The 24315-nt window shown below is 50.7% G+C and overlaps 2 protein-coding genes across 2 annotated transcripts in view; one reads left to right on the forward strand and one right to left on the reverse strand.

The window, feature by feature from the left end:
• Positions 1-14426, forward strand: part of Txndc5 (thioredoxin domain containing 5) — a 33542-nt gene extending 19116 nt beyond the window's left edge. The window contains exons 6-11 of the mRNA XM_045136373.1: positions 2939-3054; positions 5829-5915; positions 6432-6575; positions 9595-9677; positions 11590-11719; positions 12978-14426. Of these exons, the coding sequence (XP_044992308.1) occupies positions 2939-3054; positions 5829-5915; positions 6432-6575; positions 9595-9677; positions 11590-11719; positions 12978-13100 (683 nt within the window). The 3' untranslated portion in view covers positions 13101-14426. The remainder of the gene's footprint in view (positions 1-2938; positions 3055-5828; positions 5916-6431; positions 6576-9594; positions 9678-11589; positions 11720-12977) is intronic.
• A 578-nt stretch (positions 14427-15004) lies between these two features.
• Bmp6 (bone morphogenetic protein 6) overlaps positions 15005-24315 on the reverse strand; it is a 182852-nt gene continuing 173541 nt past the window's right edge. The window contains exons 5-7 of the mRNA XM_004666152.2: positions 17297-17373; positions 15951-16061; positions 15005-15861 (exon numbers count right to left, since the gene is read on the reverse strand). Coding sequence (XP_004666209.2) covers positions 15712-15861; positions 15951-16061; positions 17297-17373 — 338 coding nt within the window. The 3' untranslated portion in view covers positions 15005-15711. The remainder of the gene's footprint in view (positions 15862-15950; positions 16062-17296; positions 17374-24315) is intronic.

Consider the following 24315-nt stretch of genomic DNA (forward strand, 5'->3'; position numbering starts at 1 on the left):
GTGAGTGGGCGGTCTGCGCCATGGGGTCACCACGGCTCTGGGACTGGCCGGGTTCTTGCACTTACCAGTCAGGGGCTTTCAGACAGCAGCTAGTCCCCACTCAGGCTCTCTCTTCAGCACCCAGTAGGATTGTTGTGCCCGTCCTTGCATGCTGTCTCTTCTTTTTCTTTCTGTCTTTTTTTTTTTTTTGAGTTTCTTCAGGTAGGGTCTCACTGTAGTCCAGGCTGACCTGGAATTCACTCTGGATTCTCATGGTGGCCTTGAACTCGCAGAAATCTTCCTACTTCTGCCTCCCGAGTGCTGGGATTAAAGGCGTGAGCCACCATGCCTGGCCTGTCTCTTCTTTTCTATCCTTGTAGCCGCCCCAACCTAAGCCTCAACCAGAGGCACGGGCAGCCCCGGGTCCCTGTGGGAAGCACGCGCTTGTGCTGGCGCTGGCCACATTCTCACCGCCCGGCCCACAAGCAGCTGTGTCTTGTTTGTTTAAATTGAGTTTCGTGGGGCTGTTGCGACCTGTGAATCAAATTAGGTGTTCTCTGCACTCACTTTCTTGGAATTGGTTTCCTAAATATCAAACTGATCTACCTACAGTCTCCACTGTAAATAATATATAAGACTCTCTTTGTTAACACACGGGCAAGTTCCAGAAGTTGGCTAGAAAGTGAAGCGTTTCCTTGCTGGCTCCACTGTCAAGTGCTGCCACAGAGAGAAATCCGCCTGGAAGACTGGGTTGCAGACGTTGTGAGGAAGGGCTCAGGCTGTATGCGGCCGGCTGGATCCCTCCCCTCTGCTGGTGCTCAACAGTCGGTCACCACGTCTTCAGTCTTCTTCCATTTGTTTTTTTTTTTTTTTTTTTTTTTTTTTTATTTGAGAGCGACAGACACAGAGAGAAAGACAGATAGAGGGAGAGAGAGAGAATGGGCGAGCCAGGGCTTCCAGCCTCTGCAAACGAACTCCAGACGCGTGCGCCCCCCTGTGCATCTGGCTAACGTGGGACCTGGGGAACCGAGCCTCGAACCGGGGTCCTTAGGCTTCACAGGCAAGCGCTTAACCGCTAAGCCATCTCTCCAGCCCAGTCTTCTTCCATTTGTATCAGGCTGTCATGTCATTCCCGCGGTGGGGCCTCAGTGTGTTGCCCCTGTGGGAGGTTCACTGTGGGTTCAGACTGACGGGCTCTCTGTAGAGGGCTGCCTCAGCACGTTGTCACAGGCCGGAGGGCACGAGGCAGCCCTGCAAGTGCCCACTGCCCGGGAGTACCCTCAGCCCCATGGCCCATGGCTACTGGTCCACGTGTCTGTGTGTGCAGACGTGGTCTCAGCCTTGCAGATGGGGGCCTGACTTTTTTCGAATAAGTAGCTCAGCATCACCCCCAGATGTACTGTTGCCATGGTGATAGTGCCGTCACCTTGACCACTGGTGTGGTGGGTCCTGCCGGAAGGTCAGACCACTTTGCAGTATCTCTTGACCATTCTGGCCCTGGCCACAGCCGGGTTTCAGGTTGGTATGAGCCTGAGGTCAGAGAACAAGAACCCAGATCCAAATCTTCAGTGACAAGGTACTCTTGTGAGCTGTGGAGTGTTTACTGTTTCCTAAGCCTTCTGTTTTCTGGCAGAATAGATCACTACAGAAAGCAGACGTGGGCACAGCGAACTGAGATAGCTTCTGTTAGCACAGCCAGCTCAAGAAACTGCAGCTGCGTATGCCCCGTAGTCCTCAATGGCCGGCCTCCCTCCTCTCCTCCTCCCCCAAGAGGCGCTTTCCCCGGGTGGAAATCCCCTCCTTTTCCTTTGCGGTCTCTTGTGTACATGTGAATTCTTAAGCTCTGTCATTTACTTCGGTCATTTTTATATAGATAGTCCCCAACTTTCTCAGTTCAGTGATTTGTTTTCCCAGTACATGTGGGATTCGTCTGGAATTTAAATGCGTTTTTTAAAAAATAATTCATTTTATTTATTTGAGAGAGAGAATGAGCGGGCAATCCAGGGCCTTCAGTCACTCCAAACGAACTCCAGACACACACACCACCTCGTGCATCTGACTTATGTGGGTCCTGGGGGAATCGAACCTGGGTCCTAAGCCTTCTCTCTGGCCCTTAAGGGCACTTTTGACCTACAGTGAGTTTATCAGGTCGTAACCTCATAGTAAGTTGAGGAGCATCTGCATGTTCTATTGTTTTGGTTTTACAAGGTAGGGCCTCGCTCTAGGCTAACCTGGAGTTCACTGTGTAGTCTCAGGCCGGCCTCACATGCACAGTGATCTTCCTGTGCGCGTCCTTTTAAAGTTTCCCGGCAAACCCTCCTGCCTTCTACCTGCTGGGCGCTGGCCGGTGGGCTTTCGAATCCCCACAGCCTACACTTGGCTGGTGAATCCTGTGGTGGGTTTGAACATTTCCCTCATTCCTTCCACTCTCTCTTTTTCCCTTTGCTTCCTATAAATTGTTATTTGGATCTGGAGACGTAGTCCTATTTTGATGTTTTTGGGCATGCTGGTGACACATGCCTGCTGTGGCTGTTTAGGACAGCAGTGGCCCTGAGAGCCGCTGTGTGAGCCGCTCACCACAGGCTTTGTTGGACACCGACTCCAGGCATCCCTTCTCCCGTTTCTTTCCTGCAGAAGTCCACCTGCGTTTGTCACTTGCTTAGTATTATAGTTCATAAAAAAGGCAGGTGAATGTACGTACAATTCTTTCCTTTTTATTTCAGTTTTCTCAGTAAAGTGTGGTTCCCTTTCATCTTTCAAAGATAACAAATTTGATTTTCAGTATTGTTAATGAGCTCAGATACAAACATAGGCGGTGGCAAGTCACTCTTCCCACTGAAAGGACTCAGAAGGAGTCTAGATTCGTAAGCAGGAGAACAAAGACGGGATTCTTCCGCTGCACCCCGCCAGCTGTGACGAAACCCCAGTGCCCCGCTCTCCCGCCCGCTCTCTGCTGCAGGCGACCACTTTATCAAGTTCTTTGCTCCGTGGTGTGGCCACTGCAAAGCTCTGGCTCCGACCTGGGAACAGCTGGCTCTGGGCCTTGAACATTCCGAAACTGTCAAGATTGGCAAGGTAAGTGAAAGTCCTTATTAAACTGGAAATAGACCGCTTTGGGCCGGATTAATTAGCAGAGTAGCCCATTATTCATCCCATGTGCAAAGTCGCAAGCTTGATTTATTAATTCCATTTAGTGTGCCACTTGACAATTCCTTGAACTCCGCAGATGGCAGCCTGGTTTGAAGTCTGCTGGCTTTTCCACAGTCTGGAGATAAATTACAGGCTTGGCTGCTTTGTTTATTTTGAAGAGACGGCCAATGCTGAATTGGCAGCCCTGGAGCCCGCCCTGCAAAGATACGGGGTAGAGCCTTGTAGCGTGTTCACTGGGTGTCTGTAGAGCTCAGCCAAGAGCGCTTTCCTAAAGGGCCCTGGGCTCCAGCCTGGCAGCAGACCCTCCCTTACAGCCCTGCTCTGCACTGCTGCCCGAGACCCCTTCCATTCCAGCTCTTCACCTAGAAAGCCAGAAAGAATGTCCTGAGTACTTCTGTGTGTCCAGATTCTCTAGAATCCTCAGAATAGTTCCTGGTCCATCGCTGACCTGGAATTCACTCTGTAGTCTCAGGGTGGCCTCGCACTCACGGGAATCCTCCTACTTCGGCCTCCCGAGTGCTGGGATTCAAGGCATGCTCCACCACGCCCGGCACTCATGGACTTTGACAGTCACCCCCCTCCCCACATCCTATGTGGATTTCCTCTAGGGAAAAATCCCGTTTTTTACATGGCCGTAGGGCTCATTTTTGCTCCAAAGTAGCATTGTGTCTTGGTATGATAGACTCTACGACGGTCAAAAGCAAACCCTGGGGTCCGATAGCCCTGGCAGGCTGACTCGGGCCGAGGCGTCTCCACGTCTGTTTCCCCCGTGCAGAACGGACAGCAGATCTACTGTGTGTAGTCATGGGCGGACAGGAAGACACACTGCTTACCTGGCCCCTGGGATGGAGCAAATGCTTAGTAAATTACAATAATTATTGCGTTATGGGTTTTCTGCTTTTGCCTGCCATGCTTTCCATGATAGGTTCTGATTACTTTATTGAACGTTTTGTGATGTAATTAGACCTTTTGCATTCTATCTTGCCCCAGTCTTTGTCTCTTTATTTTTATTTTTTTAATTCATTTTTTATTTTTATTTATTTATTTGAGAGTGACAGACAGAGAGAGAAAGAGACAGAGAGAGAGGAGAGTGGGCGTGCCAGGGCTTCCAGCCACAGCAAACCTACTCCAGACGCGTGCGCCCCCTTGTGCATCTGGCTAACATGGGTCCTGGGGAATTGAGCCTCAAACCTGGGTCCTTAGGCTTCACAGGCAAGCGCTTAACCGCTAAGCCATCTCTCCAGCCCTTTCTCTTTAAATTGCTTTGTGAGCTTTCGTGGGAAGAGAGTCGGCTCCAGGTGATCCAGCAGAGGCTCTGAGTAGGACCGGGCATCAGAGGGTGCCGGCTGTTGTGGCATTCCTGGGCACTGGGGGCTGTGTGAGACTGGGCCCAGGAAGACGTTGGTGCTCTTCACTGCCCTGGCTTGAGGCTTCCTGGACTTCATTTTCACACCAGCGACTTTCACTGAAACCTTGCGGCTTGTCACACTCTTACCTGGTTTTGTTGACATTGTGAAAAGCAGCTTAATCCTGCTCATCTGATTTGAATGCTAATAGAAAATAAGGAAGTAACTTAGAAAATATTTCATGAAAATATCGGGCAAGCAGAATCTTTAAAAGATTTAAATGAAATACAAAAGCTTTGAGTCAAGTCTGGTAACTCAGGCCTGTAATCACGACTCCTTTGGAGGTTGAGGCAGGAGGATCACAAGTTCAAGTTTGTCTGGGCCATCTAGCACAACTTAGTGAGTGAGACCCTGTCCCAAACTAAAACTATTTACAGAGGGGCTGGGATGGAGCTCAGCAGTGAATGCTGCCTAATACGTATAGGGCCCTGGGCTCAAAAAAAAGGGAAGGAAGGAAAGAAGAGAGCTGTGATTATTGGTAAATTACTAAAATACTAAATTAAGGAAGCTCTTATTTGAACATCTTTATAATACTATGCTTATTATATGCCAACTTATTAAAAATTGACTACTTTCTTCCATTTGATTTTTTTGTTTGTTTGTTTATTTTTTGTTTTTTTGAGGTAGGGTTTCACCCTAGTCCAGGCTGACCTGGAATTCAACTCTGTAGTCTCAGGGTAAACTCCAGCTCACAGTGATCTTCCTACCTCTGCCTCCCTAGTGCTGGGATTAAAGGCCTGAAGCACCACACCAGGCTCCATGATTTTTAAAAAATATGTTTATTTATTTATTTGGGAGAAAGAGGCAGACACAGAGTGACTGTGGGCATGCCAGGGCTTTTGCCACTGTATATGAACTCCAGATGCATGCAGTACTTTGTGTACTTGGCTTTACATGGGTGCTGGGGAATTGAACCTGGGTCAACAGGCTTTGTAAGCAAGCACCTGGTTTTTTTAAATATTAAATTATATTATTGACTTATTTGAGAGAGGAGAGAAGAAAGGCAGATAAAATGGGCATACCAAGGTCTCTAGCCCCTGTAAACAAGCTCCAGATGCATGTGCCACCTTGAGTATCTGGCTTATGTGGGTACTGGGGAATTGAACCTGGGTCTTTGGTCTTTGCAGGCAGGAACCATAACTACTAAGCCATCCCTCTAGCTCACCTGATTTTACTTTTAAGGATGCTATAGAAGCTAGATGTTTAAAAAAACTTTTTTTTTTTGTTTCCTTTTTAAGTACGAGGTGTCCGAGGTGGGGCCTTGAGTAAGGGCCTTCCCTTCTCTGTTTTCAGGTTGACTGTACCCAGCACTACGGACTCTGCTCGGAGAACCAGGTTCGGGGCTATCCAACTCTGCTCTGGTTTAGAGATGGGAAGAAGGTACGTCGCGGTCAGTTCCTGTGTGGGGACGGTCCGTCCCAGGGGACGGTGGCTGAGGCGCTGAGAGGTTTGCAGGTGCAGCAAACGGCCGCTGTCCACTGGAAGCGTATGTGCCGGCGAACACGTGTCCCTTCCCCACCAGAGCGTACTTGAGTTCCCGGGGAAAAGTGCCGTTTGTCACACGGCCTTGAGGCATTTCGGTGTCGCAGGTTGTCACGGGAGTGACCCAGGTGTGCAGGCGGAGCACCTGTGCTGGGGTCACAGCCGGGTCTTCTGGAGAGGGCGTAGTACTTGCTGTCCGCGGGGTGGGGCTCTGTCCCCACCCCAGACGCTGCTGACCTGCGTCTCGTGGCGAAGGAGGGGGAGCAGACGGACACTGCGGGGACACACAGCCACACAGCCGGAGCTGAGTGAGGCCCGGGGCGGGCAGCGTGGCAGTGAGCGGGAAGGAAGTGAACCAGGGCGCTGGCTGGGCCTCAGCAGCACCTCCCTGCCACCTGCCTGTGTCTCGGACAGGTGGACCAGTACAAGGGCAAGCGCGACCTGGACTCGCTGAGAGACTACGTGGAGTCGCAGCTGCGGGGTCCAGAGGCCGGAGCCACGGAGACCATCGAGCCGTCAGGGGCCCCGGTGCTGGCTGCCGAGCCCGCGGGTGACAAGGTGAGTCGTCATTATTGCTTTCAGGGGTCCAAGTCTGCAGAGACTCCCCTTTCAAGAACCCAAAGTAGACATGAGAAAATCTCAAGACGGTGTTTGGTGTCACGGTTCTCCAGGATCTGGCTCTTTGGACCTAGTAGCTTAGAGGTGACAGATCGGAGTTTGCTGTGAGGCCCTGGCTGGTGTCATTGGACGTGGACCATGTGGGAAAGGCTCCTGGGCGGTCTGCGGCAGAAGGGTGCTTGCTGCCACACTGCAGAGCATCTCATCTGTTTAGGGCGCCTCGTGTGACCCGAGGTGCTGTCTTCATTCATTCAGATGACCTCAGAATTTCCAGGTCATTCGTTCTGCATTTATCAAGTTCTTGTTAAGTTTTGGGCACTGGCGTAGGCTGCCAGGAAACAAAACTAGCGAGAGCCATTGTGCTCGGTCTTTGAGAGCACCTCTGAGCAGGTGTCACGGGGCCTATGACAAGAGGAAGGCTGGGCAAGCCACCTAGTCGGTGGAGTCACAGCTGCGTTTGCAGAGCAGACAGCTCACAGTGTGCCAGATGGGGGCACCCTGGAGCTAAGGTGTGGCCCCGAGAATCAGTGTTCAAGGCACAGCAGAGCCCACACGGGGGGGGGGGGGCTGCAATGCCAGACAGCGGGACAGGTGGGGGCTAACGGGTGAGTACCTGTTGTCAGCCACGGAGTGGAAGCTACATCCTATTGACGGGAGCCCTGGTCAGCCTGAGCAGAGCTGCCGAAGATGGCCTGCTGCTGTGGGGGGAGAGAGGGCACGCTAGATACCAGGCCCCCAGGACCATGAGACTCCAAAGGAAGGGGTGAATGCAGGGCGGTCCACTCCAGCGAGCACAGTTTGGGGGGGGAGGCGAGGGAGAGAGATGTCAGAGGTGACTCAGATTTCTGGCATGTCTGGGCATGGTGGCACCAAGCATGGGTCAGGAGCAGAGCAGAGGGAAGGTGATGAGTTTGGTTTCTGGCTTGTGTGAGAGAGACGATGGACAGTTGGACCGAGCAGGGAAGGTCTGCACCTGTTGCCAGCTTTACTTGGAAATCTGACACTGAAGCCTTCTGTGTGTGTGCGTGCATGCGTGTTTAGTCAAGAAATGTTGCTGTGTGCTTCCTCTAGGAAACGGGCGTGTAGATTTCCCAGCTACTAACCCTTAGGCTAGTGTACGTTATTTTCACAACTGAGTACAGCCTGGGCTAGAACGAGACCTTACCTTGAAAAGCAAAACAACAACAACAAAAATGTAACTGTACTGATCATGCTGAGTTTTTTTTTTTTCCTTGTTATTCCCTAAACCATAAACAGCTCTAGACAGAGTTTACACGGTATCTGGTCATCTAGAAGGCATGTAAATAGTAGTATTTGGGAAGACATGGATGGGTCCCATGCGTATGTTCAGCTGTTTCTTATGAGGGACCTCAGTAGCCACGAGCTGCGGTATGGGAGCCTCGCTGGCACCAGAGCCCTGTGGGCACCAAGGGACGCCTGCATGAAGATCAGAGCTTCAGTTCCCACCACTGGTTCCTCACAGGTCACGTTCTTACCTGGACAGTGAGACTCTGTGGCTGACAGGCAGTGATAGTGGGCATTTCTTGTTCCCTGGGACCAGGGCAGCTGTGCCCTCACTGCAGGCATAGAGGACATGGCTCAAGGAGCCATCATTCCAGAAACTCAGTGGTTAAGGGTTGGAAAAACCAGTGGAACCAGCCGCTCTTCCCCACAGGGTGGGGACAGCAAGAGGTCTCCTCACCCCCAGGAGGGTCCATTCCTTAGTTGCGCTCCTATAGGTCAAGGACAGCTTGGGTGTTAATTAAAGGCTGAAGCTGTGGTTAAGAAGTAAACCATGATTCTGGAGCGGAGACTGCATATGCCCATAGAGGAAGGAGCCCATGTTTCATGGAGGCTATACAGGTGATTCCTAACTGTATAATTTCATACCATGGCTGTTGACATCACATGCTACTTCTGTGTATAATAAAGTTCTCTACTGTTTAGTGGGCCACTCAGTGAGTGTGGCATAAAGAAAGCTAGCAGTGGTCTCCAGTGGCCCAGCTCATCCTTGGAGTCCCACCACAGCCCTGGTCTGACCAGTCACATGAAGCATTGCCCAGTCTCACTCTCAGGAGAGGGCTGCGCGTCCACTATTAGAGAAGGCGGATAAACACAGTCCCGTGGCTGTGGAGATCACACTGTGTGAAACTGGGGGCTATGGACGCGCATTGTTCACACTGGGGCGTGAGTGGAAACAAGCCCCTTGTGTGTTTGTGTGCAGGCAGGCGGGACAGGAGGTGACAGCGGCTTGGGACCCAGCACTAGCCGCCTGCCAACGGCATTTTGGGCTACAGGGCTGGGGGGCACAGGCTCAAGCCTCGAGTAGACTGGTCCACACTGCAAAGCCCTGGGGAATGGGCGCTGTACCAGAAGCCCCTGGCTGGCAGCGGGCAGAACACAGGCTGAGAGGCCCATCTGGAGTGTGAGACTGCTCCCTGCCCTGTGGAGAGTGACGCTCGTGGGCAGTGTCCTGCCCACTCCTCACAGCCGCTCCCGGGCCCTGCAGAGCCCTCCCCGCCCGAGAGGCCGCTGCCCTGCCCTGCATGTAGCAGACTGCATGTAACTGTGGGGCATGTTTAAGACAACCACAGGCCAGGCAGAGGTAGGAGGATCATTGTGAGTTCGAGGCCACCCTGAGACTCCATACTGAATTCCAGGTCAGCCTGGGTTAGAGTGAGACTCTACCTCAAAAAAAAAATCATCTCTTCTTTTAATATTTTAATTTATTTGCAAAAGGGGGCAGGATGGGCACGCCAGAACCTGCCACTGCAGACAGACTCCAGAGGCATGAGCCACTTTGTGCATCCCGCTTTGCATGGGTCCTGGAGAACTGAACCCAGGCTGTCAGGCTTTGCAAGCAAGTGTCCCCAGCCACTAAGCATCTCTTCCAGCCTGAGAGCTCTCCTTCTGCCCTGTCCTGGTCAGTGTGTTCACGCTGTGACTTTCCTCCCTGAAGGGCGCTGTGCTGGCCCTCACTGAAAAGAACTTCGATGAGGCCATCGCAGAGGGACTGACCTTCGTCAAGTTTTACGCCCCGTGGTAAGTGTGTCCTTTGTCACGGCGTGTTTTTCCAGTGAGTAAACAGCCTTCCAGACTGGACGCTGGGCTGGCATCACATTTGCACTCAGGTCATGTCGTAAGTCTTGCCATTGTGCCCCATATTTGACAAATGTGCTCAAGTTCAGTGGCACTTACCATTATTTATAGAGCAGGGTCTAATCTACTCTGAAAAAAAAAATGGGGCTGGAGAGATGGCTTAGTGGTTAAGGCGCTTGCCCGCACAGCTGAAGGACCCAGGTTCGATTCCCCAGGACCCATATGAGCCAGATGCACACGGTAGCACATGTGTCTGGAGCTCGTTTGCAGTGGGTAGAGGCCCTGGAGTGCCCATTCTCTCTCCCTTCCCTCCCTCCCTCTTTCTCTCTCAAATAAGTAAAAATATAATGTTTTTAAAAACAGAGGTGAATTATGATGGCCATAGGAAAAGTTCAGTGTGGCTACTTTCCACACAGCTGGGTTTGCTTTGGCAAGCCCGCGTGGTGGAGCTCTGTGCGTCGCCGTCCTCCACGCAACGTTAAGAGGCACCTTCGGAGCCCAGGGTTGCATTAGAGCCATCCAGTATGTGACGCGGTTACCTGAACAAATCATCTGACACCAGGACAGCCTGGTTGGCAGGAGGGCAGTGGGTTCCATGGCTTACGGATGTACCTTGCGTGTCCTTTGTGCCCTCAGTCCTTGGTTACCTTGGCTATAAAACGGGCACTCTGTCTCCACAATCCGTTTGAACAAGCACTGTGGGGGGCAGGGGAGTGTTACATTCTTTCCCTGAATAGGCACAGAAGGTCACCCTGTGCCCTTTGCTCATCACTGTCTTCCTCCACAGTGCTCCGTCCATAACGGCAGGGATTAAGTTTGAGAGGGCATGGCTCTGGGCTGGGCAGTTTTTGTCCCTTTTTTGTTTTGTTTTGTGTGTTGGAAGCAAAGTCTCACTCTAGTCCAGGCTGACCTGGAACTCACCCTGTAACTGTCCAGGCTGGCCTCAAACACGTGAGGATCCTTCTGCCTCAGGCTCCCAAGGGATGGGATTAAAGACACTGGCATCCCCATCCACATTTGTCCTTGAATACAAACACTGTTGGGTTTGGTGATGTGTGCCGATAACCCTAGCACTTTAAGTTCAAGACCAGCGTGAGCTACCTCGCAAGGTCCTGTTTCATAACAGAAATGCTACTCAATAATGCCATTGAAATTATGTGTTTCTAAAAACTCTAAAACTGTACGTGTCACCTGTAGTGCCAGAGAGAAAATAAGTTTATAGGGCAGAAGGGAAGGTTTGAACCAGTAGCAAGGGAGCTGGGAAGTTGTGCAGTTTGGAGATGCAGGCCCCATGCTGGCGCTGGGGTTTCTGCTGTTTCCTGCTCACTCCGTTGTGCTCAGCACACGGGCACCGGCCTGCTCCCCGTGAGAGTGTGGACTGAGCTCTGAGGGAAAACTACTCTGCAGACCTGCTTGCTTCTGTCAAACTAGCAGAAGGCTACTTTGGCTTGACTTTGAATGCTTATTTTTATTTATTTGAGAGCAACAGAGAGAGAGAGAAAGAGGCAGATATATATAGAGAGAGAATGGGCGTGCCAGGGCCTCCAGCCACTGCAAACGAACTCCAGACACATGCACCCCCTTGTGCATCTGGCTAACGTGGGTCCTGGGGAATCGAATCTCGAACCAGGTTCCTTAGGCTTCACAGGCAAGCGCTTAACTGCTAAACCATCTCTCCAGCCCTGAATTCCTTTTTTAAAGTGGGAAGAGTCCATGTCCACCCAACAGGAGAATTTGATATTTATGGATTTTGCAGCCAGGGTGGACTGTCACTCAGGAGAGAGGGCTACGTGGTAGGAGGCAGGATAATGACTTTGAGCCAGACCTCAGCACGGTGGTCACTGTTTCCATCTAGGTGTGGCCACTGTAAGAACCTGGCTCCTACCTGGGAGGAGCTCTCCAAAAAGGAATTCCCTGGCCTAGCAGACGTCAAGATTGCCGAAGTCGATTGCACTACTGAGCGGGATATCTGCAGCAAGTACTCGGTGGGTGAAAATGCACTTGGGGACACTGTCGGTTTGTACACGTTCCCAAGAGAGTGTTGCTTAGCTTTGTGGGCACCACCGATATCGCTCACTCTGCTCTCAGCCTCCCGTGAGTGCTGGGAGACCCAGGGCATCCTGAAAGACTGGCATCCCCTGTGCCAGACTTACTCATTACGAGAGACATCAGTGGGCTCTGGACATCACTCCTGGGTCTAGATGGTGCAGCACTCGGGTTCCAGGTGTTGGGAAAAGGCCCTCCCCTCCCCACAGCCCTTCCTGCTGACTGCCCAGTAGCTGCCCTGGGCCTCCATCCTCACCACCCAAGGGGCCCAGTGTTCAGACGTTAAGCCTGAAGGAAGAGCGTTGAAAGAAAGAGACCTGTTAGAGCATTCACTTCCTTTGGGCAGGGTCATGCCAGAAAGGAAGCAGGTTTAACGGGTGTCCTTGTCCTGAGCTGGCCACATCATTGAATAGCAGATTTGTCATACAAGTTTTCTTTCATGTTGATGGTGTGTTTGCAGGCCAGAGATGGACCCGGGTCTCAGGGGTACCTAGCACACCGTGCTACACCATCGCGCTGCCTTCAGGCTTTGGATTCATATCTTCAAATGCCTTTGGCATGTCTGACATCGATGGCCTCATTAGCTTGGGAACAGGTGTAACATAAACATTTCTATTTTTAAGTAGATATCATTTACTTTTTGTGCCTTGCTGCTGCTGACAGACAGAAGGGGCAAAGAGCCGAAACCTGCTGTCTCTGAGCTCCGGTTCCCAGAGGTCTGCAAGGACAGAGGAACCAATGTGGAATGCGGTTCCCACACCGCAGCCTTGCCGAGTCCCGGGCTGCACTTCACCCAGGTCTCCTGGCAGTGTGTGCACGCTCTAGAGCACTTCATGCTTTGACACCCAGGCAACTTTGGGTTAAAAAGTGAACTCTGCCGGGCGTGGTGGCACAGACCTTTAATTCCAGCACTCGGGTGGCAGAGGTAGGAGGATTGCCATGAGTTCAAGGCCACCCTGAGACTACTGAGTGAATTTCAGGTCAGCCTGAGCTAGAGTGAGACCCTACTTCAATAAAAGCAAAAAAAAAAAAAAAGAATTCTCAGCTCAGGGGTTTGTTTTCTAAACTGGTAGTCCCCTAACAGGAGAGAGGAGCCACAGAACTTCCCAGCCTCGCTTGTAGGAGTTCATCGGGTTTTGTTTTAAGAAGCGTTTTGTGTGTGATTCAAACCAGACTTATTTTTCTCCTCTTTGGAAGGTTCGGGGCTACCCCACGCTGCTGCTTTTCCGTGGAGGCGAGCGAGTGAGCGAGCACAGCGGGGGCCGGGACCTCGCCTCCCTGCACGGCTTCGTTCTGCGCCAGGCGAGGGATGAGCTGTAGGGTCCGCGTGCTCGCGGGTGCCCGGGCCGCCGCGTTACCCAGAAAGCCAAATGTACCGCCCTGTGCCACGCTCTCCGTGTCTGCGATTCCGCATTGTTTCTCCACGTAAACCCGCCCCTCGCGGTCACCTTGCAGACCAGGCATCTTCGCGGGCTGTCCATCCCTAACCCTTCTCTTGACAAATTAAATCTTCGGCTTCCTTTGAGTACAGTATAGTCAAGAGAACTCAAGTTTCTGGATTGTTTTTGGTTCCCGAGTGATTCTGGTCAAAGCCTCATCACTCTAAAGCATATTTTCTGAACTGCCTCTGAATTCTGCCATGGTGGTCTCTGGCTCCTGTGGTGTTCCTCTGACCCAAAGCTCACAGTTGACTCAGTGGTGTGGTCCATCATGGCTTGGAACAAATTTCCAAACACAGGTCCACACGAAGACCTCTTGTCGGCCAGCGGCAGCCGTGGACCCCGCTCGGCCGGTGCTTCCCCCCCCCCCGCCCCTCCCCCCCCCCCCCCAGCTGGGCGCGCTGTGGCCATCGGCTGGCCCGCGTGCTTAGGCTTGTCCCACCAGCCAAGGCTGCGCCTGTCCGACCACATAGGGTGAAAGATCTTATAAGCGCATCGTGTGAATGTGGAGCCTGATGCCCCATGAGCATTAAAATGTCTTCCACAGAAAGTATGGGTCGGCAAAGATCCCCAAGGTGGTCCCTCACCATTCTGTCCACACACAAAAGATTCTTTGTCACTTCAGGTAAAGCAGCCAGGTGGGCCTTCCGAGGCCTGGGTTCCAGGGAGACTCTGCGGCTGTACTCTGGGACCCCGCTACTAGGACTGACCCTGATTCTGTTCCTACGTAGTCCTTTCAGAAGCACGCGGTATGTTGTCTGCCTCTAAGGAGGCCGGCCTTCTAGTATGTGGCCAGCGGGGTTCATTTGACGAAGACCAAAGACTCCCATTAGCAGGGCTGCCCCTGCTCGGCTGCGCACCGCAGGCTGGATGCTCGCCCCTTCCTGTGCCTGTCATTAAACACTGGTCGTCGCCTTTGAAAGTCAGCAGCTGTGGGAACAAACTCCAGACCCGTATCTGACTGTCCTTTGCCATGGAGTTACTTGTCCTAATAACTCTGTGCCCAGTACCCTCCACCCACCTCCCATGCACCTGGTCCACAGCAGGGTAGGAAGCTTGAAAACAAGACTACTTCGACTTTCTGGGCAGAAAGAACAGAGGCATCTTGGCCAGCCCCTGCCTTAGTAAAGGAAATTTTATTCAGCATATGTGACTCACAGGTGTCCTTTTATAAAAAAAAAAAAGAAAACAAAAACCACTTTCTAGAGAGGCCGAGAACGTCACAGGTTATTGACGGGTGTCCTATATATAAACTCAGCTTTCTAGAGGAAGTGTCCCAAGTGGCTTCATTTCTGCATCAGGAGTCTTGGATTAAAAGAAAACTCAAGTGGTACAATTTGTTTATACTTTCTAAATAAACTTTTTTTTTTTTTAAGAAAAATGATCTGGTCTTTTTTTAAATGTTACAGCAAAACGGATATAAAATAGACAATAAATTATAGTTTCTATTTACAAAAGAAAGCTGTAAGTGCAAACAATTACAGATTATAAATGTATCATTTAATCAGTTTAGTATGAAATTGGTTTCCCAGTACATGATTGTGAAAAAGACATTTTAAAAATACTCTAAGATTTAATCTTCGGCTTACTTTCTACAAGAGGACATGGCGATTCTGGTTCACACACACAGCTCTCATCCCCAGCAGCCCATCCCCCCCGGTGGGCGCCTTCCCCCCTGGACCGCAGCCGCGGGCTGCACCCCATGGCACAGAGTGCTGCTGGGCCTGGCGAGAGCGCCGAGGGTCAGCTCCGGCGGGCGATGCCAAGTGCTTGCCAGCCAGCCGCACCACAGGGTCAGCGCCACGTTCCTAGCCGCGCGGTCAGGATGAAGGCTGCGATGGGTGCATGTACCCTAGCCCTTGCGGCCCCTCACAGTGTGGCCAGTCTGCTTTTGGTTTCTGTAAGGAATGCGAGGGGGGGAGGTGTGGAAATGGTTCAGCTTGTTTTGACTGAAATGAACGCATGTCTATACCAACGAGAGACAGAACAGCAACAGACGAGGCACAGCCACAGAGCCCTGCTTTTACGGCCAGGCTACCGAGTATGTGCATTGGCCTTCACGGGAATGAAATCTCTGAATAGAGGAGCTCCTCCCCCGACCCCTCAATTTCGGTTGTCTGAAATCTCTCCTTGACAGGCACTGCTAACCCAAGTGGCTCTTCGGGAACGCTTACACTCTGCCTACGTTATCCTCCCTACTTATACCACAAACAGCTTGGACTAAAGGCTAAAACTAACTCTGGGGTGGGATCTGGGGTGGGGCAGGGGAACCTCGGTTTCTACGGTCCGGGACCCCACATGGCAAGCACTAAGATGCCACTGCCTTGCGGTGTTGGCGAGCGGCCGGTTATCAGTGGGGTCCTCCAGAACCTTCCTTGCAGTAAGGCACAGCAGGAGACGCTCCCACGCCACCGTCCCGCCTGCATTGTGCTTCTGTGTGAAGGCAGAGGTCGTCGGGCTCCGAGGCGGAATCTCCAGCAGCTGGCTTCTACTTAATGGCACCCACAAGCTCTCACGACCATATTCCTGTATTTTTTCAAGATGACATTGGAGTTGTCATCGAAGTAGAGAACGGAGATGGCATTGAGCTTAGTTGGCGCGCAGCATGGTTTGGGTACATACTCAGGGTTCATGAGATGAACCTGTTCCAAAACAGGAAAGGGGGAAGGGCACCGTTAGGAACCACATCTGCCCTGGGCTGGGTCCCACCCCAGTGACTCTGAGAGCTCACCAGGGTCTGCACGATGGCGTGGTTGGTGGCGTTCATGTGCGCGTTCAGTGGGAAGGAACACTCGCCGTCGCAGTAGTTGGCAGCGTAACCTTTGGGTGCGATGATCCAGTCCTTACAGTAAAGCAAAGGGAAACGATGAAGGTTGTGACCTCACACCCGCGCCGCCCGCCTCGGCCCTGACAGAAAGTAGGGGCTGTGTTGCACAAGACGGAAGGCACGCTGGGAGACTTGGGAACTGTTCAAGTTCACGTCCACGTGCCAAAGCTAAGGTGTGAACCTGGGCAGGCTGACCCTGAAGACCTAATTCTGCATAGTCTCGTAGGGGTGTAGCTGTTACCCATGTGTCGGGCCTGGAGGCGTACAGGTGGCTGGCTTTTTGTGCCAATGCCCATGACTTGTGATGGGCTTACATCACGGTAAAACAAGGATTGAAAAGCCCCTAACATACCTAACCTAGTGCACATCCTAGCTAACAGCCCGGTGCACCATGGGAAGGGGGTTCCCATGGATCATGGCCTGACTGGAAGCTGTGGTCACTGCTGCTGTCCACAGTGGCCAGGAAGGATGGGACCATGTGATGCTAGACCAGGGAAGGAGCCAACTTCCATGTTGGGAGTATGGTTTCTACCAAACATATATTGCTTTGGCATCATTTGTAAGTTGAAAAGTGATAAGCCAGTGTAAGTTACAGTCTGTGTTTGGACTAGAGGATTCTAGGAGGCCACGGTGCTCCTGTCGGAGTAAGGCTGCCACGAAAGCAGTCTTCAATCGCTCATCCCCTGTAGTTAAACTCGCGTTTACGTTGACCACCTGGTGGTGGCTCTCAGGTATAGTGCAAAATATATGTGCTCTTCCACATCACTGGGATGAGCCAATTTATTAATTTATTTCAGAGAGAGAGAGAATGGGTGCACCAGGGTCTCTAGCCACTGCAAACGAACTCCAGACGCATGCACCACCACGTGCATCTGGCTTACATGGGTTCTGGGGAATCTAACCTGAGTCCTTAGGCTTTGCAGGCAAGTGCCTTAACTGCAAAGCCGTCTCTCTAGCCCTGGATGAGCCAATTTATAGCCACTGGAGAAATGAACATTTAGTTTAATTTTTCCACCCTGTTTGAAAAGTTTAAGAGCTCCCAATAATTCCATGCCCTGCGGTCAGTAGGAGGAGGAAGAGGTGATGGGAGCCAGCCACGGCCTCTGGTCCCACTCGGGCAGGCAGCTGGGCCGTTTGTGAGCTAGGACTGCAACCTGACCTCAGCGCTGACGCTCAGGACGGCTGCTCTGGCTGAGGTAAGAGCGAACTGTCCATGGAGGACCTGTGCCCTTCTTGTTCTCAAAACTCACCTGCCATCCCAGGTCCTGGAAGCTCACATAGAGCTCGTGTTTCCTGCAGGCGGTTTTTAAGTCACTGCTATTGTAATCTGTTGGAGAAGACCAGAAGACGCACCCATTAACTCATTCATTCCTTCATTTAAACACCCAGACAGCATGCCTCATGCCAGGTGCTGTTGACGGCTCAGGGCAGCTGTGATCGAAGCCCCGTTGGATTTCCAGGCGTTTCCTTCAACACTGCATACACTCCACTCTGCCTGTTCTGTGGTCAGTCTGTCTTTAAGCAACAGATACCTGTGGTGCACCTTCCTGTGTACGGGGCCTACGAACGGATGTGCTGAGATGACCACAGGCCTTGGAAGCCATCACTGGAAGGCTAAACGGTGACCTGCTACACGTAGACCATCAGATGCTGCACAGGGCTTGGGAGAGAGCTGACTGGCCAGAAAAGTATCCTCAAGGAAGTGTTGTAGATCAGGACCCAACCAGGGAGCCCAGAAGTGGGGTGAAGGGAGACGCGGGGGGAGGGCATATTCTCTCATTTTCAGCCTCACTGGTAAGACTGAGCCCTTTAGCTGTCATTCCAAGGCCAGTAATTCCCCCTCAAGAACCTACTGAAGCTACGTGAACCATTCAGGTGTCACTAGCCTAGCTTAACAGAACCCCCAGCAAGAGGTCTTGTGTCATTTAGTGATCAGAGCAGCTTTTCTGTGGCGAGTCATCTTCCCAGCACTGTGGGAGCCTCCCCCACCTTCTAAGAACTAAGAAAATGAAGGGGCTTCGTGAGAAATGTATGCAAGTAGTTCAAATAGAATTCAGATCATGGGATCCTGAGAGAGGACTGAGTGCTTAAAGGTGCTTGTTTGCAAAGCCTGGGGCTCCAGACACAATTCTCCAATGCCATGTGCTGCAGTCAGGGTCACACTGCTGGCAGAAATCACCCCACCAAGAGCAGCTTGTGGGGGGAAAAGTTCATTTTGACTTACAGGCTCGAGGGGGAAGCTCCATGCTGGCACAGAAAATGATGGCATGAGCAGGGGGTGGACATCACCCCCTGGCCAACATCAGGTGGACAATAGGAACAGGAGAGTGTGCCAAACACTGGCAAGGGGGAGCTGGGTACAATACCCATAAGCCCGCCCCCAACAACACACCACCTCCAGGAGGCGTTAATTTTCAATTGCCATCAGCTGGGGAGACTAGCATTCAGAACATCTAAGTTTATGGGGGACACCTGAATCAAACCACCACACCATGTAAAGCCAGATGCATAGTGGTGCATGTCTGGAGTTCGTTTGCAAGGGCAGGAGGCTCTGGAGCACCCAACATACACACACTGTCAAATATTCAACAACAACAATACCACAATATGAATGACCTAGACAAGGGTCATGGGCCAATAGTACTGAAGCTGACGGAAGGGGCAGGGAATGACAGAAGAGACCAGGGCTGACAGAAGGGGTAAGGAAGAAGGGCCAGGGATGGACAGAAGAGAGGGGAGATCAGAGGAGGCAGCACAGAGAGAAAGAGAACACACACGCACACATACACATACAAACTAAAGTGCAGAATGACCGAGGAGGACACCTGATACTGACCTGTGGCCTCCACATGCATGTGCACCTGTACACATTACACCCATACACTTAGCAACATGCATAACTCACACACATGAACACCACACATACATATGCAAGAAAAATAAAATAGAAAAAGATGTGTTAAACATAACATTAGACACATCTGAAGAAAAAATTAAAGAATCAAGCCATTCATTTAAAATTCTTCAAATACAACATACAGGACTATTTAGAAAGGAGTAAGACAGGATGAAAAGTCCAACATACTTCTCATAGGAATTTCTTAAAACACAATAGGAAGAAGAAATATTTGGAGATGTAATGGCTGGGGATTTTCTAGAACTGAAAACACAATCAAGTTTAATGTTTCAATATTTAAATCATATAGTCTTCCAGACACAAAACGGCCTGGATATCCATGATCTCACAGTGCTTAGCACTACCGGCACAAGACCCTCATAACAGGAGGAAAAGACGGTGACATCAAAATGGTGATTGAGAGGGGGAGGGGATATGATGGAGAGTGGAGTTGTGAAGGGGAAAGTGGGGGAAGGGAAGGAATTATTATGGTTTATTATCTATCATTATGGAAGTTGTCAATAAATTTTTTAAAGTTATAATGACAATGGAACACACAGGAGCCATAGATTGTTACTAGAAATTTTCAGTGCCAGGATGGGATACCTTCCAGTGAGTTGCTACCCAGAGAGGTCTTTGATGCCCCAAAATATTACAGGCCACTGCCAAGGCCCTTGGTTTCCCATCAGGAATAGATGGTTAAGATCCTATTGCTGAATTCTTGGGCTAAAAGGTCACTAAGAAAGCCTGCTAGAGCTGAGCTGATAACCTCCTCCATGTAGACCAGCTAATAGAAAGCTGGAAAAAGCCATGAGAAAGAGAGAAATCACCAGTGAAAATGCTCAACAGTGGACACTGCAAGCCTTAAGTTTGGCCAACCAGGCCAAATGAGCCAACTGGTGCAATAGTGGCACATTTGTTATGGGGGAAACCAACCACCCTCTAATTTGACTGGAGGCCCGCTCCATGGGAGGGAATACATCCCTGATACTGAAAACCTACAATAGGGGTGGTCATGAGCCCTAGGGGTGTAGCGTCTGCTGCTGTCTGGCTAAAAGTATATACTATGCTCATCAAACTGCCCAGTAAGCACTTCTCTTAATGTTCATAACCTTATATTAATGCTACTCTCACTTTTGATAGAGAATCTTCTCTATTCAGATAGCAGTGACCTTGGGATGACTCAGAAGGCACCATAGTGCTGAGAAGAAGTGACAGAGGAGTACTCAGCACTGCATTATCTCTATCACACCTTCCAAGTCTCAGGGTCCATTGCAGAAGAGGTGGCGGAAAGAATGTAACAGCCAAAGGAAGGGTAGGACTCCTTACAACATGATCTCCTCAGACACAAAATGGCCTAGATATCCATGACCTCACAGTGGCTGACACTATCTGCACAAGACCATCATAATAGGAGGAAAAGATCATGACATCAAAATAAAAGAGATACTGATTGAGAGGGGGAGGGGATATGATGGAGAGTGGAGTTTCAAAGAGGAAAGTAGGGGAGGGAGGGAATTACCATGGGATATATACAATCAAGGAAATTGTCAATAAAAGTAAGTTACAATGAGTCAAACAGAACGAACAAATTCCAGTTAGATAAATATGGTGGAACTAATAGATAAAACAGGAAAAAAATTGCAAAAGTAAGTCAGAGATCAAAGAAAACTACTTACAAAGGAGATTGATGGCAAAATTTATAAACCTACACACTGAAACTAAATATCACTAAGATGGTCCTGCTGACTGACTTAGAGGTTTATTCCTGGCTGTTTGGCCCTAATGGCAACTGATTACTTTGGTTTCAGAAACACTTCTCATTGTCACTTAGATAGGGGGCTCCATTTCTCAGCAGAACCAAATGGCTTCTCTGCTCCCCAGCAGCCGGAGTTGGGGTCTTCCCCCCACAACCACAGGCCAGAGTGAACGTATCTCTTCCATTAGCAGCTTGGGGAAGCAGGAAGGTAAATGCAGTAGCTGTTCGGTCACTTTTGTTGATTGGGTGAATTCCTTGATATCCTTAAGGTAACTAATCTTTCTCTTAAAGAGTCTGATGCCGGGCGTGGTGGTGCACACCTATCATCCCAGTCCTCGGGAGGCAGAGGTAGGAGGATTGTGAGTTTGAGATTAGCCTGAGGCTACATAGTGAATTCCATGTCCGTCTGGGCTAGAGCGAGACCCTACCTCAAAAAAACAACCAATTAACCAATAACAGAAAAATAAAATGTGTGCTACTACTGCATGCAGTTACAAGCCCTGGGATATTTAACTTGTGGGTCAACTTGACTATGTTAAGAGATGCCCAGATATTCAGTAAGGTGTTGTTTCTGAGTGTATCCACTCGGGTGTTTCTGGAAGACATGAGCACTGGAATAAGTGGGCTGAGGAAAGAAGACCCTTCTCCACCGGTGTGCTGAGCATGGCCAATCCATGGAGCTCCCGACTGCATACTCCATCTTCAGCTGGGAGGCCCCAGGGCTTCTGATTCTTCCCCTTCCCCTTTAACTTTTTCTTTTTCCTTTCCTTTCCTTTCCTTTCCTTTCCTTTCCTTTCCTTTCCTTTCCTTTCCTTTCCTTTCCTTTTCTTCTTCTTCTTCTTCTTTTTTTGTAGGTAGGGTCTCACTCTAGCCAAGGCTGACTTAGAATTCTCTTTCTAGTCTCAGGGTGGCCTCAAACCCACAGCAATCCCCCTAGGTCTGTCTCCCAAGTGCTGGGATTACAAGCGCGTGCCACCACATCTGGGAGAGGCTGGGAAGGAGGGAGGGAGGGAGGGAGAGAGAGAGAATGGACCTGCCAGGGCCTGTCATGTAAATGAACTCCAGATTTGCATGACTTGTGCATCTGGCTTTCGTGGGTACTGGGGACTTGAACTCGGGTCATTAGGCTAGTCAACCCTAAATGAGATACATAGCTCACTCCTGCCTTGTCTTCCACACTCTGTAATTACTGAATGTTAGTTTAGCTAGGTTTGTATTAGAGTCCCCCAAAGAAACAGATACCTGCAATCCTGGCACGCAGGAAGGTGGGGACAAGAGTATCAGAGTTCAAGACCATCCTCAGCTACAACAGCTAGTGTGAGGTCCGTTTGAGCAACATGAGACCCTTTCTGACAAGAACATAGGAGAAGGAGGAGGGAGAGCTGGAATAGAAAAAGAAGGAGAAAATGGGGGAAGGAGAAGGGAAGTGAAAGAGGACGGAGAAGGAGAAAAAGGAAGAAGAGGAGGAGAAGGAAGGCGGGGGAAGAAGAGGAGAAGGAGACAGGAGGTACGACAGTACCAGGAGTAGGGATGAGGAGTATACAAAGCCGTCCCAGTTACCAAAAGTCCCCAGAGTTTCTCTCGGAAGAGGAGCATCTCGAAAAGCCCTTGGACACCTCCCTGGTGGAGAGCTGAGTGTTGGCATTTGTTTCCCTGCTTCCTCCCTGCTTATGTGCCTCTGGCCTCCTGTTCCCGCCGTGCTTTTCCCACCATCAAGGGTTCTACCCCTCTGAACTGTAAGTCAAAATAAACCCTTTCCTTCCCAGAGTAGCTTCTGGTCAGGGATTTTGTCTCAGCAATGAAAAAGTAGCTGATTCATGGAAGAATCTAGTAAAATCCCCCATGTCAATCGATCGAAGGAAAAGCAACATGACCAACCAAGCAGAGAGGGGCAAGGTCCTTGTCAGAAGAACGCATGACCAGGACAGAGGGGCATGGACAGGCCCAGGGCATGCGCTCGGTATTAAGCTTTTTTTTCTGGGAACACTTGACCAAACACAGCTTCTGGGAGGAAAGGACTTATTTCAGGCTTACAGTTCTGAGGGGAAGCTTCGTCATGGCAGAAGTAAGCTTGGCAGATAACTTACAACTTCACCTATCTGTAGGAGAGAGAGAGAGAGAACAGCAAGACGAAGCTAGCGTTGAACAACCAGTGGGCTACAGTAATTAACCCCCAGGTCAGGCCCAGCAGCACACCTCCTCCAGCAAGGCTCCACCTCCCAAGGGCTCTGCCAGGTGGGGACTAAGTAGGAAGCTTAAACAAACACTTGCGGCTACAGGGAATATTTTACATTCAAGACATGACAGAGACATCCTGGAAGAAAGTTATGCTCACCAATATATCACCAAAGCCACACTTAAATGTGTAGCCCAAGCTGGCCTCAAATTCCTGGTCCACCCGCCTCTGCCTCTTCAGCAGTTTCCTACAAACCTGTGCCACCACAACTGGCAAGACATTCTGAACAATTAACTGGTGGGATAAAAACAGCTGGAAGGATCCCACCCCTGTCAACCAAGAGCAGGAGAGTCTCGGCCTGAGAAGGACACACCGTTCTGACCCTCAGGGCAGCAGGCTACAGGCAGGGACGCCGCGCCGCTAAGCTCCACGGCATCACGCGTGGGTCATGCAGACAACCAGCTCAATGAAGCACGCCTGCCCTGCTCTGCACGTTGTCCATGGCCAGCGTGGTGGTGCTTGGTGCAAAGAGTGTGAGGGGTTTTCTCCAGCTGGGAGGACCCGTTCCAATGGTTGCTGGCACTATCCAGTGGGCTGGGCTCCTGGACTGTGTAGACAGGAGAAGGCTGGCTGAGCATCCAGCAGGTGCCATCTCTACGGCCCCATTATGCTCAGCGAGAGCAGCTGCTCCAAGCTCCTGCAGCAACCTCAAAGTCCCCCCTCCCCCGATGGTGCCCTGAAACTTCGAGCTGTAGGCTGAAATAAACTCTTCCTTCCTTAGATTGGTTTTTGATAAGTATTTTGTCTCAGCAAGGAGAGAAGCTGATTAATACAACATGTCCTGGTAAAACACTGGAATTACTTTGCAAGAGGCAAACGCAGCTTACCTTTCTCATGTTCAAAATGTATTGGATTGACCTCACTGGGAAGTTTCAGATGTAAGAAACAGTGACCTGTCAAGATGCTCCACAACGTGCCGCACTGTCCTCAGACAGTTATGTTTGGGTGGGAAAGAGATCAAAGAAACTTCACTAGCAGTGGCAGCCCGAGGACACACAGGGACCTGAAAGTTTGCTCTTTCACAGGCAGGAGCATCAAGAACAAAGACACAGCTCCAACTGATGACCTTGAGTTTACACAGTGTGACAGGTAACACTTCCAGTGATCATCTGGCACAGTGAGGACCGACTCACAGCTGTGGCATCCACAGCCAGCTGGCCAACTTGGTAGAAAGCCTGACCCATGGGCTGATGTCGGATGGCATTCAGTGCCCCTCCTCTGCAGAGACATCTTAGAAGGAGTGTAAAAGTGCCACATAAGAACCTAGACTCGCCAAAAGGACTCCTCCAGCAAGGGCGTGTGTTCATGGACATCATAATGGATTGGCCAAGTCATGTGCCAGTTCTCCCACGAGACAACATAATGGAAGCCGAGAGAG

This window comes from Jaculus jaculus, chromosome 17 (assembly GCF_020740685.1).
Source record: "Jaculus jaculus isolate mJacJac1 chromosome 17, mJacJac1.mat.Y.cur, whole genome shotgun sequence".
Lineage (NCBI taxonomy): Eukaryota > Metazoa > Chordata > Mammalia > Rodentia > Dipodidae > Jaculus > Jaculus jaculus.